General features: G+C 38.0%; 1 protein-coding gene across 18 annotated transcripts in view; it reads right to left on the reverse strand.

Annotated features, from left to right (window-relative positions):
- Nucleotides 1–2,723: 2,723 nt before the first annotated feature.
- MPDZ (multiple PDZ domain crumbs cell polarity complex component) overlaps nt 2,724–17,208 on the reverse strand; it is a 105,149-nt gene continuing 90,664 nt past the window's right edge. For 16 of the 18 annotated variants that reach the window (XM_068666168.1, XM_068666170.1, XM_068666165.1 and 13 more), the window contains 12 exons: nt 15,398–15,543; nt 14,998–15,081; nt 14,696–14,889; nt 14,312–14,459; nt 11,371–11,457; nt 9,788–9,881; nt 9,083–9,126; nt 7,945–8,067; nt 6,925–7,029; nt 6,658–6,770; nt 5,734–5,857; nt 2,724–4,886 (listed from right to left, as the gene is read on the reverse strand). In XM_068666168.1, coding sequence (XP_068522269.1) covers nt 4,740–4,886; nt 5,734–5,857; nt 6,658–6,770; nt 6,925–7,029; nt 7,945–8,067; nt 9,083–9,126; nt 9,788–9,881; nt 11,371–11,457; nt 14,312–14,459; nt 14,696–14,889; nt 14,998–15,081; nt 15,398–15,543 — 1,409 coding nt within the window. In that variant the 3' untranslated portion in view covers nt 2,724–4,739. Of the gene's footprint in view, nt 4,887–5,733; nt 5,858–6,657; nt 6,771–6,924; nt 7,030–7,944; nt 8,068–9,082; nt 9,127–9,787; nt 9,882–11,370; nt 11,458–14,311; nt 14,460–14,695; nt 14,890–14,997; nt 15,082–15,397; nt 15,544–17,208 lie in introns of those variants that run through there. The other 2 variants (XM_068666167.1, XR_011091055.1) reach the window with 2 other exon arrangements.

Here is a 17,208-nt window from a genome sequence, read left to right on the forward strand (position 1 = left end):
AACCTGCTACTGTCAGCATTTTCTGGAATATCAGCTGCATAAGTCTGCAAGCTAACAGATAACCCTACAACAATGTCTATGAACTAAAATGCGGTAAAGTCAAGATCTATGCAGCTGTTGTGGAAAAGGCATGGTCTCCAATTCTGAAAGATAAAAAACAATTATATATACACTGCAGGTGTTGAATGTGCTGAGGACAACAGTGTTCACAGTTTCAATAGCATCTGTAAGAAAGTAAAAATTTTTGTCTATTCTTAGCAGTTTCAAATGGTGCCTGAAACAGAAGTGCTCCCTACACATGAATATTTTAGATGTTTCAAAGGATTTATTTTTCAAAAGCAAGAAAAGAGATGGGGAGGTGGGGGGGAAGGTGAGACCACAACCAGCCTCTTTCCAATGTCACTTAGTTTGAGACAAGACGTGCCTTGCAAAACAATATTAAAAACAGTGAGCTCATCCATGTTATTTGCAAGTCTCTGTCACTAAAACAAAGCTTCTTTTTGCCACTCAAGAACATCTTTTAATCTTCTCTTTTCCCCCCTTTTTTGGGGGGGGTATGAAGGGGAATAAAAGGGAAAGGGGCAAGTGTAGTAGGTATAAGTGGCAAGGTTGGCAAGGTTTTAGTAGCAGGGGGCTGCAGGTGTGGCTCCTGAGAGAAGAGTCCACAAGCTGCCCCATACTAAGGGCCAGCTCCACATGGCTCCAAAGGGACCCACTGCTGTCCAGAGCTGGGCCAATAAGCAATGTTGTTTGTGCCTCTGTGAGAGCAGATTTTAGAAAGGGAAAAACAAACAAACAAACAAACTGCTGCACAACAGGAGCTGGGAGAGAGGAATGAGAAGCAGCCTTCCATATAACAAGGTCAATGCAGAAGGAGGAGGACAGGAGGTGCTCCGAGCAGACAGCAGCAGTTCCCCCGCAGCCTGTGGAGAGGCCCCTGGTGGAGCAGGCTGTCCCCCTGCAGCCCATGGGTCTCACCTGGAGCAGATCTCCACGCTGCAGCCCCCCCATGGGTGGAGGAGCCCCCGGTGGAGCAGGTGGCTGTGGCCTGGAGGAGGCTGCGGCCCATGGAGAGCCCCCGCAGAAGCAGGCCCCGGGCCGGAGCTGCAGCCCGTGGAGAGGAGCCCATGCAGGAGCAGGGGGTCTGGGGGGAGCTGCTGCCTGTGGGGGACCCATGCTGGAGCAGTTTGCCTGGGGGATGGATGGACCCCGTGGGACAGAGCCGTGTGGGAGCAGTGCTTGAGGAGCTGCTGCCTGTGGGCAGCCCCCACAGGCTCAGCTGGGGAAGGACGGCATCCCATGGGAGGGACCCCACGTGGAACCAGTGCAGCGAGTGACCGTGAAGGAGCGATGGAGATGAAGTGTCAGGGACTGACTGCAGCCTCCATTCCTCATTCCCCTGTGCTATTTAGGGGAGGGGGTGGAAGAAGGTGGATGGGGAAAGGTTATTTTTAGTTTGTTTACTTTGTTTCTCGCCTCTCTAGCTTGTTATAATAGGTAATACATTTCTGCAATCTCCCTATGCTGAGTCTGTTCTGCCTGTGATACTAATTACTGAGTGATCTCCCTGTCCTTATTGCAACCCTTGAGACCTATCCATCATATTTTCTCCCCCCTTCCCTATGAGGACGAGGAGTGAGAGAGTGGTTGTGGTGGTGCTCGGCTGTCCGTCTGGGTAAAACCACCACAGCAAGTCTGAGTCTACAGAACACATATCATCATATATCATTATTTTAAAAAGAGACTGGATAGGATAAAGGGAACACAATCCTGAACGGTTATTAATTTCTGCCTGTTCTCTCAACTTGCAATTAACATTTCCATTGTTTCCACAAACCTAACTGAGAAATAAAATCCAGCAGGGGAATGGGAAAGCAGCCATGACAATGATATCCAGTCACTGTCAAGGCATTAAATCTGTGCATTCCCATGAGCCAGCTGTCCTCTGTCCAGATGCACAATTACAAAACATGAGTCTCTTTCATTAACACCACCCTAAGATCACTGGCACTGAATAGCTTAGACCGAAGTTAAAAGAAAAGGCTGTGTATTTGAACAGACTAGGGCTTGAGCCCTTAAAAACCCAAGACTTTTAGCTCCAATCCTGTGAAGTCCCAAAGTTAACATGGTTACTTGAACAAAAAGCTAACATAAACAAAAGGAGAACTTAGAACAGTACCAGTATCTAGCAGCTTGCAGAACTAAACCCTGTAATAGAGAAGTTGCACTGAATGCCAAATGATGAATACCAAACTAATCACCCTAAGCCTGCTAACTTTATTACACCTCATAATGCATTGCACAGCAGACACTAAGTCGTGATCATGAAACAGCTGTCCGGTCACAGGGGCTGGGGGAGATCCTGTGCTCTGAAACAGCACCATGGTCACAGCTAAAAGCAAAATTCCAGGCTACTCAGCTCAGTGTTTTGATTGCTCGTGTCAAGAACCATGCCCAACAGACGACTTTTTAAACAGATTGAGAAATTATTAAATACTGTCTTAAACAAGCAAAGCACTTTCTTACTCCTCTCTAAATAGTTCTGGTATCTTGCCTTATTGATGTGCTAAAAGACTGTGAGTGAAGCTAAAATCTGAAAATACAAATAAAGCAGCTTTTACTGGATGGCTCACAAAAAGAGGAATATCATTAACTTCTTGTTATTAATTAAAAAGTTTGGGTTAATCTTTCACAACAAAATGAACAAAGCCAGCACACACCAGAAATGCACCTGCAACTTTATTTCTTCATCACTGAGAGTTTGCTGTTTATTTAATTAAATCCCCCATTTAGACACAACAGTAGTAACAAAATATCTGTACACTACTTCTGTTACAAATATAGATACTATTTAAAGCAACCTTACACACTCTAATGTATGCATCTCTCATTCTAACCAAGGAATAAGCACACAAGAACAATTCAGTAACAACAGTCAGTAATGGTACCATCTGTGTACTTTCATTTTTTGCCAATCACAGTAACTTCTGGAACAGTTAATGAGACAAAGCTGTTTGTTTGTTTGTTTGTGTTTGTTTTTGTTTGGTTTCAGTTAACTCGCTTAGATCTAGCTACCACCTTGTTAATACTATTTCACAGATGTTCTTAATACTGTTTTTGTTTCTCACTAACACAAACGCTAGTCTTTCACATCTTCCTCTAGTGACGGCCTGCCCACTGCCTGCATTTTCTATTCAGAGAGTTCTCTTAAATGACAATTGACACACATATATATAGCAAGAAGGCCGATATTTTTTTTTTAATTTTTATTTTTTTGCTAATCAACATGAAGGGTCTTGCTGCTACAGTATATGTAGCAGCAAGTATATGGCATGCCAATTAGCTAGGCGGTGTCTTTCACCTTCAACACATTTACTGGCATGCCAAAGGGAGACTACAATCAGCCAGTGGTATCAGTAGATACGATTTTGGGATAAAGTTTTAAAGACTCCTTAGTAAACTGAGGATGTTGATAAATTTATTGACAACTCTGCTATCCAAATAACAGCTCCATGGCTGCACCTTTTTTACCAGAAAATATCTTGCATTTGCACTTTTTAAATTAACAACCCCCAAATAATGTTTGTGATCCTCAGCTGTCCTCTTCAGCTCAATGCTGATGCAAAGACTTTCAGTGCTGTCTCACTGCTACCCTCTTCTCCACTGGAACTGATCTTCAGCTGTCTAACCACCATCAACCCCTGGTTATAGCCCTCCTCAGTCCAGGAAGGACCTTATCTTTGCTGCTATTTATTTTAGAGTGACAAGCAACATTGTAACACTATCATCTTCTGCATTGTATTAACCTAGGCTGTATATTCAGCTAAGTAAATATGTCCTGAGTGGTTTGTTCACGGCTTTCATTCAAGCAGCAATCAGAAACTTCTGCACTAAGACAGTATTTAGGCTTCCCCATTGCAAGAGGACAACCTTTGCTTACACACATTTCACGCTAGGGAGATTGCTTTCACTCCCACATAGTCTAGAAAAAACTACTGTTATGAAAGAAAAGTTTAATCCTTCTAATACTGCATCTGCTGGGCACTCTCTCACCAGGATAAGTCTCCACTAGCAAATAAATTTTCCAGCCTGAGAACAAATCCCCAACATCCAAAACACAATTCAAACACAAGCAAAAAACAAAGCTAAACACAACAAAAAATCCCCTCCCAACTCCTCCTACTTGGTCATTGTAGAGTAATATAAAAAAAAAAACAAAAAAAACCAACAACATACAAGTAAGTCCATTAATTATGTGCCTCCACATTACATGCTTTTCCTCCCATTCCCTAAATTCCACATTTTGTTAATACTTTCTTTCTCCAATAATCTTATTTCTGTTTTCTGACTCTACCATGCCATCCTGTTGTTGTTTCAGTGACTTTATTGTTCTCACATATATGAAATATTCAAAGCCTCTTAGCAAAACATTTAAATTTTGTTGTGAGGTTATTAATGAAAACATTTTTTTAGTGGCTTACAAGTATTCATTACAATATTACTAGGAAAAATATTAATGTCTTTGCCATAGGTGACATAACTCCATCTTCAGTGTTTTGACAGAGGGAGAAATATTTCTATTGCATACAAAAATATGGTTAAATGTTATTTTTCTTCAGTGACGTAACACTGTCCTGTGAATCAGGAAGAGCAAGAAGGCTATACAAATTTCAATTCTCTTTGCTAAGTAGAGCGTAAATAATATAGTCTTGTCAATCCTACCCCTTTCAGCAGCTAGTTCATGACAAAACAGTCAAAGTGACTGTTCCTTTCGTCCTTTTCAAAATAGCAACCGCTTCCTCATGGGTCACCCCTTCTAAACTCTGCCCGTTCACAGCAATGATTTGATCTCCCCTCTTCAGGCGTCCATCTTCTGCAGCTGCACCCTGAAACAATACAACATGTAATTGCAGACTCATGCATTTCTTTTTCTCCTTGCCGCACCATCCCAATGGTCTGAATAAGATGGGTACAGTACACAAAACCCCTTAAACATTTTTTGATTGAGAGTGATTTGACTAGAGTCAATCATAGAACAGTCTGCTAGTGCTGCAGTATGTCCTGCATTCTCTAACTTTCACAACACTTAGATCTAGAGGATGGATCTAGAGGATTTTTATTGTACTTTAATCTTGTTGGTCTATCTAGTATAACTTCTAGTCTCTGGTACCATAACAGCAAGATTTTCATGACCTGAAATAGCTTCCAGAAACTGGAAATCCAGTAATCAAAACCCACCTATGAACTTTGACTTACAACAAACATTTGGTATTCTTCATTACATTTTTTTTTTGTCTAACTCAAGGCTGCTCCCTGAGTTAGTAAATTCAGTATGGATTCAGTTCCACCTGAACTTCTCCAAAGGTCCATATGAGTTCAGTTATTTTATGCTGGTCTACCTTTCAGACTGTAATAAATTGGTCCCTTCTATTACTTGAAGAAAATGAATTCTAAACATAAGGTAGGGGGGCTGTTTTTCGAAGTATGTAAACATTTCCAGTTTTGAGAGTTGAAAAAGACTCTGTCATATGCAAAGTCTCATGCATTTGAAAATTCTAAATCTTCCTGAAACTATATCTTTCAAATGTTGCAAGCACATTTTGATCAGAACTTGCACTGGGCAAGAAAAGCTGTGAGAAACCACTAATCATTTGGCATTGAACTCAGGCCATGCTTTAAGAAAGTGGCTGCTGTGAACTAATAAATGAATTGACTGAACAAATTTACACTTACCTTTGCAAATACTGTCTTCACATATATTGGTAAGTCTCCATGAGGACTGCCATATCCCCCCACAATACTAAAGCCTAGGCCATCTGGTCCTCTATCTAGAGTAATGGTCTTGTACTGAGGAGGCCTAATGAAAGGGAAAAAGAGCATTGATATATTGTCTGAACTTATGATTTAACATGTATAACGTTCAACCAAAAACATTTTTCGTTCTAGTTAAGCAATTTCCATTTCCTCTATAACTACAAATGTACCTCAAATCTCCCTAGCAAACACCTTTAAAAATCCTGGAACCCTTTATGCCTCCTAAAAAAAAAGTCCAAAATTAGCAGTCAATCACTTTGTTGCAAGATTTAATTGTTTCTCTCCTCCTCTGCGTTATGATTGTTTATTTGCACGTATGTGTTTATACAGATAACTCATAGATGTATCTCCACACATACACTTTGACTACATGAATTTTGAAGTTCTATCTTTTAACGTGGGTTTGTGTGCCTAAAGAACCCCATTCCTTCTTTCCCTGTTCCTGGAAAAATGCCTCAGATTTATAACATAATTTGAGGCAATACTTGTTTACGTAGCTGTGCTTTGTAGTATACCAGAAGTGGTAACAATTTTATACCCCAAAAGTTAAATATTTTTGATAGCCTAGAGTTAAAAAAAATACATCACAGAAACCAAAATACCGCTGTGGAAAGAACCTTGCTATGTAAGTCTGAGAATAGCAATTTGGGGTGTATCAACTAATCTCAGGTACTTAGGCTCAGTGAAATGAAGAAAGCTGTATTTAAAATGAAATCAAATAACATTTTAATTCTACTGAAGAGAAAACAAAACAAAACAAAACAAAACAATTTGTAAGCATTTTAGATTGAGTTCCACCTTAAGTAACCGGCTACAGAGGCCAGTTATTATGTATTTACTGACCCTAAATCATCCTGAAAAATGCTGGTTGAAGTTAGTCCTGCAAATGTAAGACTGGATGTAGGTGGCTCCTGCTGCTGGCCAGTTATGACACTCACATCTCCTCCAGCTACAACCTAAGAACAGAGTTCAGTAAAATGAGTTTTTTTAAAAAAAAAAAGCCAGTAAAATAAGAACACTGATACTAAAACAATATATCATAGCAACTAATGTTCAGAAAATATTCCAAATGTCACTGGAGGATTTTTTTTTTTTTTTTTTTTTTTTTACCTGCAACTCAATAGTGCCTGAAGCATTTTTTAAGACACTAACAGCTTGGGAGTGAGTCATGCCCTCAGTAGATGTTCCACATATGCTAACAATCCTGTCCCCAACCTGCAGAAGAAAATGTAGAAAACATAACTATCAATACAAGTTTAGTTACATACATTTATTTGGCATTTTCTTTCAATAAGTGCAGGTTTGAGTACTTGGAGTTACCTACAATGTATCAGTGACAAAGGGCAGAAAGAAAGAAATTAGGAAGAGTGCATGGTACACTTCTCTCAAAGGTACAACATCACTGTGAACACAAGATAACATCACAACAACATTGAAGTGATGGAAAAGTAGACAATCTGACATCAAAATCAGCAGATCAATGTTTAAGTTTAGTGTATTCAGTGTAAAAAAATATTTGTTCTTTACAGAATTAATATTCTAGAAGGATATGGAAAATCATCTGAATACAGACAGGTTGAAGTAGTACATTTTCTTAAGAGATTATATATTTAAATTAATCCTGAAATAACACTGTCTATTTTCCAAGGAACATTAGTCAAATTCAACAACCTCTGATATAGATTGAATACAGTACACGTGTAAGTGCTGTGTGAGTTAAGACTGCCTACTTTGACTTGGAACCTAAAAAAGAATTGTCTATCCTAAGACAGGTAAGCACAGAGAACATGAGATATGAAACAGACTGCACATACAGGAATGACCACAAGACTCACCAGTGTAGCTCACTTAAATAATCCATCATTCTGAACTAGCCTTCCTACTTTGAATTTTCACAAGTTTATCAGCTCTATGACCCAAGATTTCTTTAGGACTTCCTACCTTTCAGCAATTACCTTTTACCATGTCACCAATCTGAGTTACTTTATTGTCAATCCAAATAGTAAAAATTCTTGTCACAGCCAGAAGCAATCATGACTGCATCATTAAATTGCTACCTTATTACCTGTCTAGAGTAATTATTGTGCAGAACCCATGCAATCTTTATAACCTTCTTAACGATTAACTTACTCTGAGTTTCTGAGTCTGAGCTGCAACTCCATTTGGATGCATCATGGCGATAAATATAGGAACATCTCCAAGGGGACTTCCTACACCTCCAGCAATGCTCACTCCTAGTGAATCTGCAGGGCCCTATTATTGTCATGAAAAAAAAGATTATTTTTTTTTCTGGAAAGAAAATACGTATAGAATTGTAGGCTTACCTTAAAAATTAATAAAAATCCTATCATATGAAAATCAGAATATGCTTATCTCAAGCCATTTTTTAAAGTTAATATATTTTGGGAAAGCACAGAGTGTACAATACATTGTTCTTCCCATCAGTGAAGGGTGACAATTTACTGACTCAGTTATATGTTTTTTCGTAACCAAACTGAACACTTACAGAAGTCAACATCAAACCCTTACTGTCAGTATATGCCTGGCAAGAAAAACTGTAGAGATGGGATTGATTGTCCTTTATTATCAGTCTCCTACTAGGAACCTCCTGCAGATGAGAATTAATCTTTATGCTCCCCCTAGCGTCCCACAACAAAACCAGTTATTCACTGCTGTGCAATGCTCAACTACCTAACCACCAAAATTGCTATCTTAAATCAGTATTCACAGATTCAATGTTAAAAAGAGTATAGTTAAACACAATCTGCGTAATCAAGGAAACTGGATACCAGGCAAAGTCAAATAAATATATGTGCTTTACAGAAGCAGTCTATAACTTAGGTCTTATGCTCCTGTTAATGAGAAAGGCAATTGAAACCCAGTTGAAAACCTGGCAGCTGTCATATAAAGGCCTATCCACTAAAAACACATGTCAAACAAATGTGAAATACAAAATAATGGACTTGCAAGTTTAGTACAGTTCCCTTGGCTTCACTACAACTGTGCCTGCATTTAACTCTGTTTGGTAACAGTTACTAATTCTCTCTCCATTTGCTTTAAAAACAGGTCACAAAATGTGATGGTGGAAGTCACGTTATTTTACCTAAAAATATGGGTAGTGGAGATCAGTAGAACCAGCAGACAAATAACTTAACTATTGCCACATCGGTTCCTCCCTCTAAATGATTAACTGGGTGGCCAGACTTCTTCCTTTACATACACATAACATTTACAGAACCCTTACATATCACATTATACTATAACTTACCTTTTTTATCTCAACTGTTCTTAATCCCTGTATTTCAGAAGCTGCTGTCAGATAAATTTAAAAAGTTAAATCAGTATAGAAAATAAACTTTTTCATTAAAGTCATCCAAGCCACTGTGATTATTCTAGCTTTCTACTGTTTCATTACAGACATACATTTTAAAACAGATTTTGAAAGCAGCTGTCATTAAATTAATAGCATTGAAATACTTCTAGAATGGGTGAAAAAGTCATTCATTCTTTCAATTTAAACAACTGTTGGAGTAAATGCTAAGCAATGCTCATGTAGAATAGAAACTATTTGATAGCGATACTTGGGTCACAAGTAACTGGTGTAAATCTGAGCACTGGAGAGCTATTACACAGCTATTCTAAGGTAACGTAGTATCCAGAATTGACCACATACTTTCCAAGAGTGAGTAAGACAGCTCGACTGAAGACATATTAAGATAAAACAGAAGATAATTCTCATTCAACTTAGATTCTCAACATCTAAACTGCTGATGTAACACCTGCTGGTTTCTTTTATAAAAAGTGATTCAAAGAGATATATGATGTACTGTATAATAACCACCAGCCCTGCAACAATTTAATGACTAAGGAATCACTTTCAGGCAGATAGTATGCTACCACTATGTGTTAGAGAAAGCAGATCTCAGCTACCAATACACAGATATAAATTACTGAAAGGGCCAAAAAAACTTACAGGTTTTCTTCAGACCACTTTCAAAGACCTCAGGTGCACTTGAACCAGAAGCTGGAAAGCTGAAGGATGAGAGACTGCCACTTCCTTCACTGACCTAAATACAGTATTACACTGGGATTAGAAAGCAGCTTCAGACACCCAATTTGATAAAATTATAACCCATTGTATTCAGTCTATTTTACTGTATCTTGTTACTTTTTCTGTGCCCAGTTAAAGCTGATACACTGAATTTCTATGTTTCCTGGACACTCTAGAGGGCTCCTTGTTTGAAACATGTCATTAGACTAACAGAGATTGCATAATTACAGACCCATGCAACACTTTGCTTCTGACTGTCCCCTTATTTCTAGATATTTCTACATATTTTGTCACTTGAAAGACCTTCTGGTGAGTACGAAAGTCACCATTACCAAGGTAGGGACACAATACAAAAGACAAATCTTTACGCATCCCCACATGCATCCAGACACTCCATAAACTAAAACTATGACTGGACTCTCCACTCCGTTTCACCTACACAATTTCCAGCTTCCCCTAAACAATTTCCAGAATTTTCACTACGGCCTCAGGACAATGTAAAGGAACAACATAGCTCACAGTGGTTTTAGTTCATTGACTATTACTGACTCTTCTAAACATTCAACACTGTGAACTTGTTACTTAGTAGCTTAGATTAATATCACACAGAGCTTGTGTATTTTTGTCTGGACTGGCATTATCCTTTTCTGAAGAGATACTGACACTTAGTCCTTAACCAGTCTTAACCTATTCACTTCGAATTTCAGAAAGAAAAAGTCCCAGTTTAATTAGGATTCACCTTAAACTATTTACATCTATGTTCAATCACTGATGATAGTGATGGTGCTGTATACCTGGTTTGTAACTACAAAAAGTTCTAAGGTAAGTTGTGAGCTCTCTCATTTCAATAGCTCCTATTGGAAATCCCAATACATACATTGGCACAGAATCACAATGAGAGCTGCTACCACATCAAGGATGCATTCAAATGCAGCAACTGATGTGAGTTATAACATTTAACAATATTAATACAACAATAAAACAAATAAACTTAGGAAAAGCCTGACAGAAAGGGTAAAGGTTTCCTGTTTCTTGTGACCAAGATTATGTTAAGAGTATGAAAGGTACAGAGAAATTCAGTAAGATTACTGAAACAATACCCTACTGCACTCAGCTCTCTCCAGGTAACAGGTTTAAACTGTACATCAACTTGTTCCGGTAATGAAGACAATCAGCTCTCCCTACTTCTCATGCGAGAGCTCTAAAAGTCATACTAGACAACATAGTAGAGCTTGGAATCTCATCTATTATTTCTACTATCTACTCTAGTATATCTGGAATGAACTCTTGGCTGGATCACGTCTTTAACTGATACAACTAGCTAAAATGAACATGTAAAATTACTACCAAAAAGTTGCAAAGTGCATAAAAGCTCCTACTTCTATTCATCTTGGATCAGGTGCATGGAAAATCATTTTAATCATAAAATTAACTATTTGTATTTGCTTCCACTGTTTAACCACATTTTTTTTTCTTCCAGACTAAACAGTTTTACAGTTACAAACCTGGCTGCTCTGGGATGTTCTCCTCTCAGAGTGGAACGGACCAGCTTTTATTCTTCCAACCTCTAGTCTTACCGTACCTAATGAACACTAAAGAAAGAGTCATTTTTAATACATCTCTTGTATCTACAACATTAAAGCCAACAACAATATTTAAGTAACTTATTAGATGGTAGAAGAAGAAAGAAGTATGGACAGAGGGGAAAATATAGCACTAACAACCCTCCAATGAGAACTGAAAAGACAGAATTCATGGCAGGTCCAGAACCATACCAACTATGATTGAATGATACTATTGAATGATATTCAATACAGAGCTGAGAACTTTTTGGATTAAACAGTATTCCAATACAGATGTGAGGACTACATATGAACTTTTCTGTATCTGACTCCCCAGAGGAACTTGGGTGATATGGATTGATTGCACACTGGAATATCTGTTCCAATGTTTCCATTAAGCATTGAGTTCCATTAAGCACTGAGGCATTTCATGTATAGATACCTACCTCAGATGAAAATTCACCATGCAATCAAACATTTAGAAACCAAAATGTTAGGCTTATTTTGATAACAGATAAGTAAGGTGTTATCACAAGAACACTTCAGAAAACTAGGACTCCAAAATGATACAAGTAGTGTAAAAAGAACATCTATCTATCTGCAACATATTTAAATACAGAAATTTCAAAGTATTGTTGCTATTTTGCTTTTCCCTTTTTTCCACTGGGAAGTTGTTACTATGATCTCTGGTACCTACGCAACCAAAGAATTTACTGTTACAGATGTCTGCCTTTATTTATCATACCTTAGCAGTATTACCTTAAGAGAGGTTCAAAAATTTATCAGAAAATTCACAGTAAGAAACAGACCAATATATCAAACTCAACAACATAATATATCCATTCAAACAGGGTTTCTAAACCTCTGTAGCTAGCATATACTAGCATAAACTATTGATATTCTCTTAGAGCTAAGAGAGATTTACTACTAAATTACTTTTTATTTTTTTTAAGAAATACTGACTTCTTCTTGTCCTGGAAAAGACTTGATCAGAGCTCAGACATTAACAGTCTTTCCTGCTGCTTTCCTCCTGTAAAATTACCACATCTTCACATAAAATGCAAGCCCACAAATGAGATTTTAAAGTTATTATGTGTGAAAGTGGGAGGTAATACTTTCCATCTGAACTTGTGAGTAAATCACTTCACATTCTGTCTTCTTACATTTTTTTTTTTTCCTGGAGTCTCCTATTTGATAAATCTAAAGTCAAATGAGGGGGAAAAAAAACTATCAACTTTTCACGTATTTGGGGGATACGTAACAAGAAACACTGCAAGAACGGGAGGAATTTTCACACATTCTTGTGGTTTTATGGCAGTTTAAATACATTTGGATTTTACAAAGATTGTAAATAACTTTCTAACAAAATACATTTTAGGCAATTCAAGACAACTCGCTGTAGATCATTCACTTGTGAATGAAAACCTGAACTAAAAATGATGACTGCCTGTGTGTGAGTGATCATGCTTTTATCCATTTTTACTGTGTGAAAGAAGCAGAACCATTAATAATATCTGAGGTCTTTTAGACACCACATTTCTCAGGGCCAGGACAATTATTTAGAAGTACCACTGAGTGGGATGAAGTATCAAAAACTTAAACATGCATATAATAAGTGAGACTATTAATTAAGTATACTTAATTGTATACTCCAAAATTCTTGCCAGCTAACAAAAATGATAGAAACTTTCCAAATGAAATGGTGTTTTAATTATGTTTTAATGGTGTTTTAAGAGGAGATTTAGAAGTGCAGCATATGAGGAAGAAATACTTCATCCAAAGTGCAGTATGTGAAGAAGAAACCCATTGTCCTTATACAAAATAAAGTATCAGGTAAGAATTGGAAAGTACTATTACCCCAAAGGAGCACATTAACAAGTTCACTATCAGAACACAGATGCAGTTGTGACATTTTCAATTATGGTCACACACTGAAAATATTAAAAAAAAAAAAAAAAAAAAGTGCTCACCCTAGGCAAATAAAAAAATAAGAAAATAATATAAAAAAAGGCTGGAGGAACAATTTAAGACCTGGAAAAATATACCTTTTATAATAATGCAAAGAAGAATGATTATGGCTACATACCCAAGAGTCAGCTATCAATAAAGGCTGTTAAATTTTTTCCAGTGGAAGGTTTTCATTGGAAAACGTTGACTCAACAGAATCCTGACATGCAACCGAGTATTTCAAAACTCTATATGGAAAACAGACAAACTGGCTGACCAGTTGGACTTCCTGCCAGGCCACAGAAAATGTTGTAGTTATGACTTCATTCTGATTTGGAAATGGAGGAGATCAGATACACAATGTTTACTGAGAACAGGAATTCTCGTTCTGAGAACAGCAGCCAGGAGGTTACTTCAGTTATCTTTGTGAGAAAGTGATTTCTTACCCTAGATGCCTTGCTCACTGAGAAAGGCATTATAAAATTTAATGGATGTAATGTGACACAAGATAAACACAGAAAAAAAAAAAAAAAAAAAGATGAACATTAATAACTGTGAAAGCAATCACTTTCTGGCACAACTACACTGATGAGTTCTGGATATTTTAAAGGCAATTCTACGTATCTTTCTAAAAATATGAGATAGTTAAACAAATAGGCATCTGTTGCATAAAACACAGTATTAAGTTCTCGGTTGCTCTAGGTATTGGTCTTTTATTATATAAAGATATGGCAGTTTGTGCTACCTCTATTCTCACTTTTATCAGGCAAAATATGAAAATCTAAATGCTCTAGCCTTCAGGAATTTAAATTCAGATCCAAAGCTTGTTCTCCCTGACATCTCAGCAACAGCTGAACACAGGCTGAATAAAACTTAAGCTTTCAAAAAGCTGGATCTCATTCTCTTCACTTTTAACCATCTCCTGTTTTCCTGATACCTTTAGCAAAGCTGCAACAGCCTCCTGGTTAGCATTTCGAACATCTTCTCCATTCACAGTCAGTATCTGATCTCCTTGCATCAATCTCCCATCTGTATCTGCTATTCCTCCTTTGACGATGTCTGACACAAACACCCCCGTATCATTTCTGTAAACACACACATGAATTTTGAATTACAATATTGTTTAAGGGTCACTTTTATGGCTTGCAGTTGGGAACCCAATAAATATGGTCTCATTTTCTGATGACTCATGTTGGGCTAGTTCCTCTAGGAATGGCACAAGAATGACACATACTGCCTTTACAGGATTTGAGCACAGCACTGCAACAGAAACACATGCATGCCCAAGTCCCAGACATAGACTGTCCATGTATGTTCATACCTTTTCCCAACGATACTCAGGCCAAGGCCTTTACCAGGCTTCTTTTGGAGCTCTATAATGAGTACATCATACATATCTTCCTCCTTGTATTGGGCCTCATCTCTGTATACTGTCAGACGAACTTTTTGGGGAGTCTGTCGTAGAACATTTATTGCTTCATCATGTGTGGCATTCCTGAGGTCAATCCCATTCACCTACAATGAAAGCATACATAGATGAAATGTACAGGACTTTCCAACAGACAAATGAAAGATGTCTAGCTAGCACATGAAAATAAACATTGACCAAAGAAGTAAGTGCACCTCTAATATCTGATCTCCAGCCCACAGTCTCCCATCTTTTGATGCTGCTCCTTCTTCATATACTTCATGGATAATGATTGCTCCCTGTGGATACACAACAAAAATAAATTGCATACTGAAAGAAAATTCCCCAAACTTTGAAGCAAGAGCTACAGAAAATTCCTGCCAAAAATCATTGTTAACAAAAAGTCAGAATAATGACAAATTACCAAAATATTTAAGAAGTTCACTTACACTTTCAATTTCAAAAGTGCTTTTATATTTTTTCTCTTTTTTTCCTGATCTTCAGTAACTTTCTATAAAAGTGCCACAGAACAAATGAAGACAAAATCTCTTCTAACAGATATTTTCATTCCTATACTATTATTTCATGCGAGTAACAGGTATTTTTCCAACCAACCAGCAAAGTGTCTGCTCCTCCAACAATGCTCAGACCAAGACCAGTCCGTCCTTTGGAGATATCAATGGTTGTTTCACATCCAGGAATAATGGGACAAGTAGCGGGGTCAGAAGCTAGTGTGGCTGGAGTTGAAGATCTGCTTGTATCTAAAACAAAAATTAAACATCCTAGTTACAGGATTAACTAAACATCCTAGGTCAGACAGCTTACTATCAGAAAAATGACTTTAAAATATTGTTTTGAGGGACCATACTCTACAGTAAGAGCTCAAGAATCAATCTCCAGGAAACATTTCTAAATTTCCATGTAATACCACTCTCCCTTGCCCTTAGTCAAGTACTGTCCTGTGGTTTTAATAGCAGTTGTCCTGCTTCTAGGTCAACAAGCACCTGGATCACAGTTTTAAGTTTACTGAGATAGTATCACATACAACATGCTGTATTTGTACAACCTACAAATGCTTTTTTTGGATAGCCACAGAAGCTATTGTACACAACAAATGCTATTTCAGAGAGAATTTAAATATCTGTACCAGTAACTCTGCAACACAGATCACAGATAAATGAAGTGCATACAATGTGTTACATACATGGATGCAAGGATGTCAGTCCTACCCTTTTGTAATGGGCTAAGTCAAGGCCCAGCTAACTAAATATTCTGTCTCAGACTCAGATTTGTACCATGAGAAAGAATGTGAAATACAGTGATGTATTCCAAGTTTACCAGTACTTGGTCAACCAAAGGTTGTACACACACGTCATTATATCTAGGAACCCTCAACAAGAACTTCTATACACCACTCATACTTTTAACTGACCATTGACACAGCTTTAGGAAGCCATATGTCTCATGGTATAAATATCATAGACTCGTAGAATGTCTTAGATTGGAAGTGACCCAACAATCATCTTATTCCAACCTCTGTGCCATAGGCAGGGATACCTCCCACTAGACCAGCTTGCTCAAAGCCCCACCCAGCCTGGTCTTTAACACTCCCAGGGATAGGACATCCACATCTTCTCTGGGCAACCTTTTCCAGTGCCTTACCACTCTCATACCAATGAATTTCTTCCATATAGCTGATCTACCCTCTTTTAGTTTGAAGATGTTACTATGTATAAATAATATATATAAAGTTAAAGCCACAATTAATGTAAGTTCCTACAGCGTATACAGTGTTAAAAAGTTCCTTACAACTTACATCCTTATGTATTGATTTATCTGTGATCACAGATAAATTTTTTGAGTAAAAGTTTGCAAATCATACTAAACTGCTAAGAGCTGTAGACTTCCTCGAAGGTGGAGAGGCCTTGCAAAGACATTAGAGACAAATTGTAAGGGCTGGGCAATCACTAACAATATGAAGTTCAACAAGAGCAAGTGACAGATTCTATACCTGGGAACGGACAACCATCACTGTATGCACAGCATGGGGGATGGGAGGCTGGAGAGCAGCCCTGCAGAAAGGGATCTGGAGGCTCCGTTGCACGGTAGGTTGAATATGCACCAGCAGTGTGCCCTTGCAGCCAGGAGGGCCAACCTTAGCCATCAACCTTAGTGCATCAAGTGCATCAACCTTAGCGCATCAAGTATATCATTCCTAGCTGGTCGAGGGAAGGGACTGTCCTGCTCTGCTCTGGCACAGCCTCTCCTCAAATACTGTGCACAGTTTGGGGCACTACAGTACAAAAAGGACGTAAAACTATTAGTATCCAAAGGAAGGCTACAACGATGGTGAAGGGTCTAGAGGGGAAGATGTATGAAGAGCAGATGAAGTTGCCTGGTTTGTTCAGCCTAGAAAAAACTGTTGG

The sequence above is a fragment of the Anas acuta genome, chromosome Z (assembly GCF_963932015.1).
Source record: "Anas acuta chromosome Z, bAnaAcu1.1, whole genome shotgun sequence".
Taxonomy (NCBI): Eukaryota; Metazoa; Chordata; class Aves; order Anseriformes; family Anatidae; genus Anas; species Anas acuta.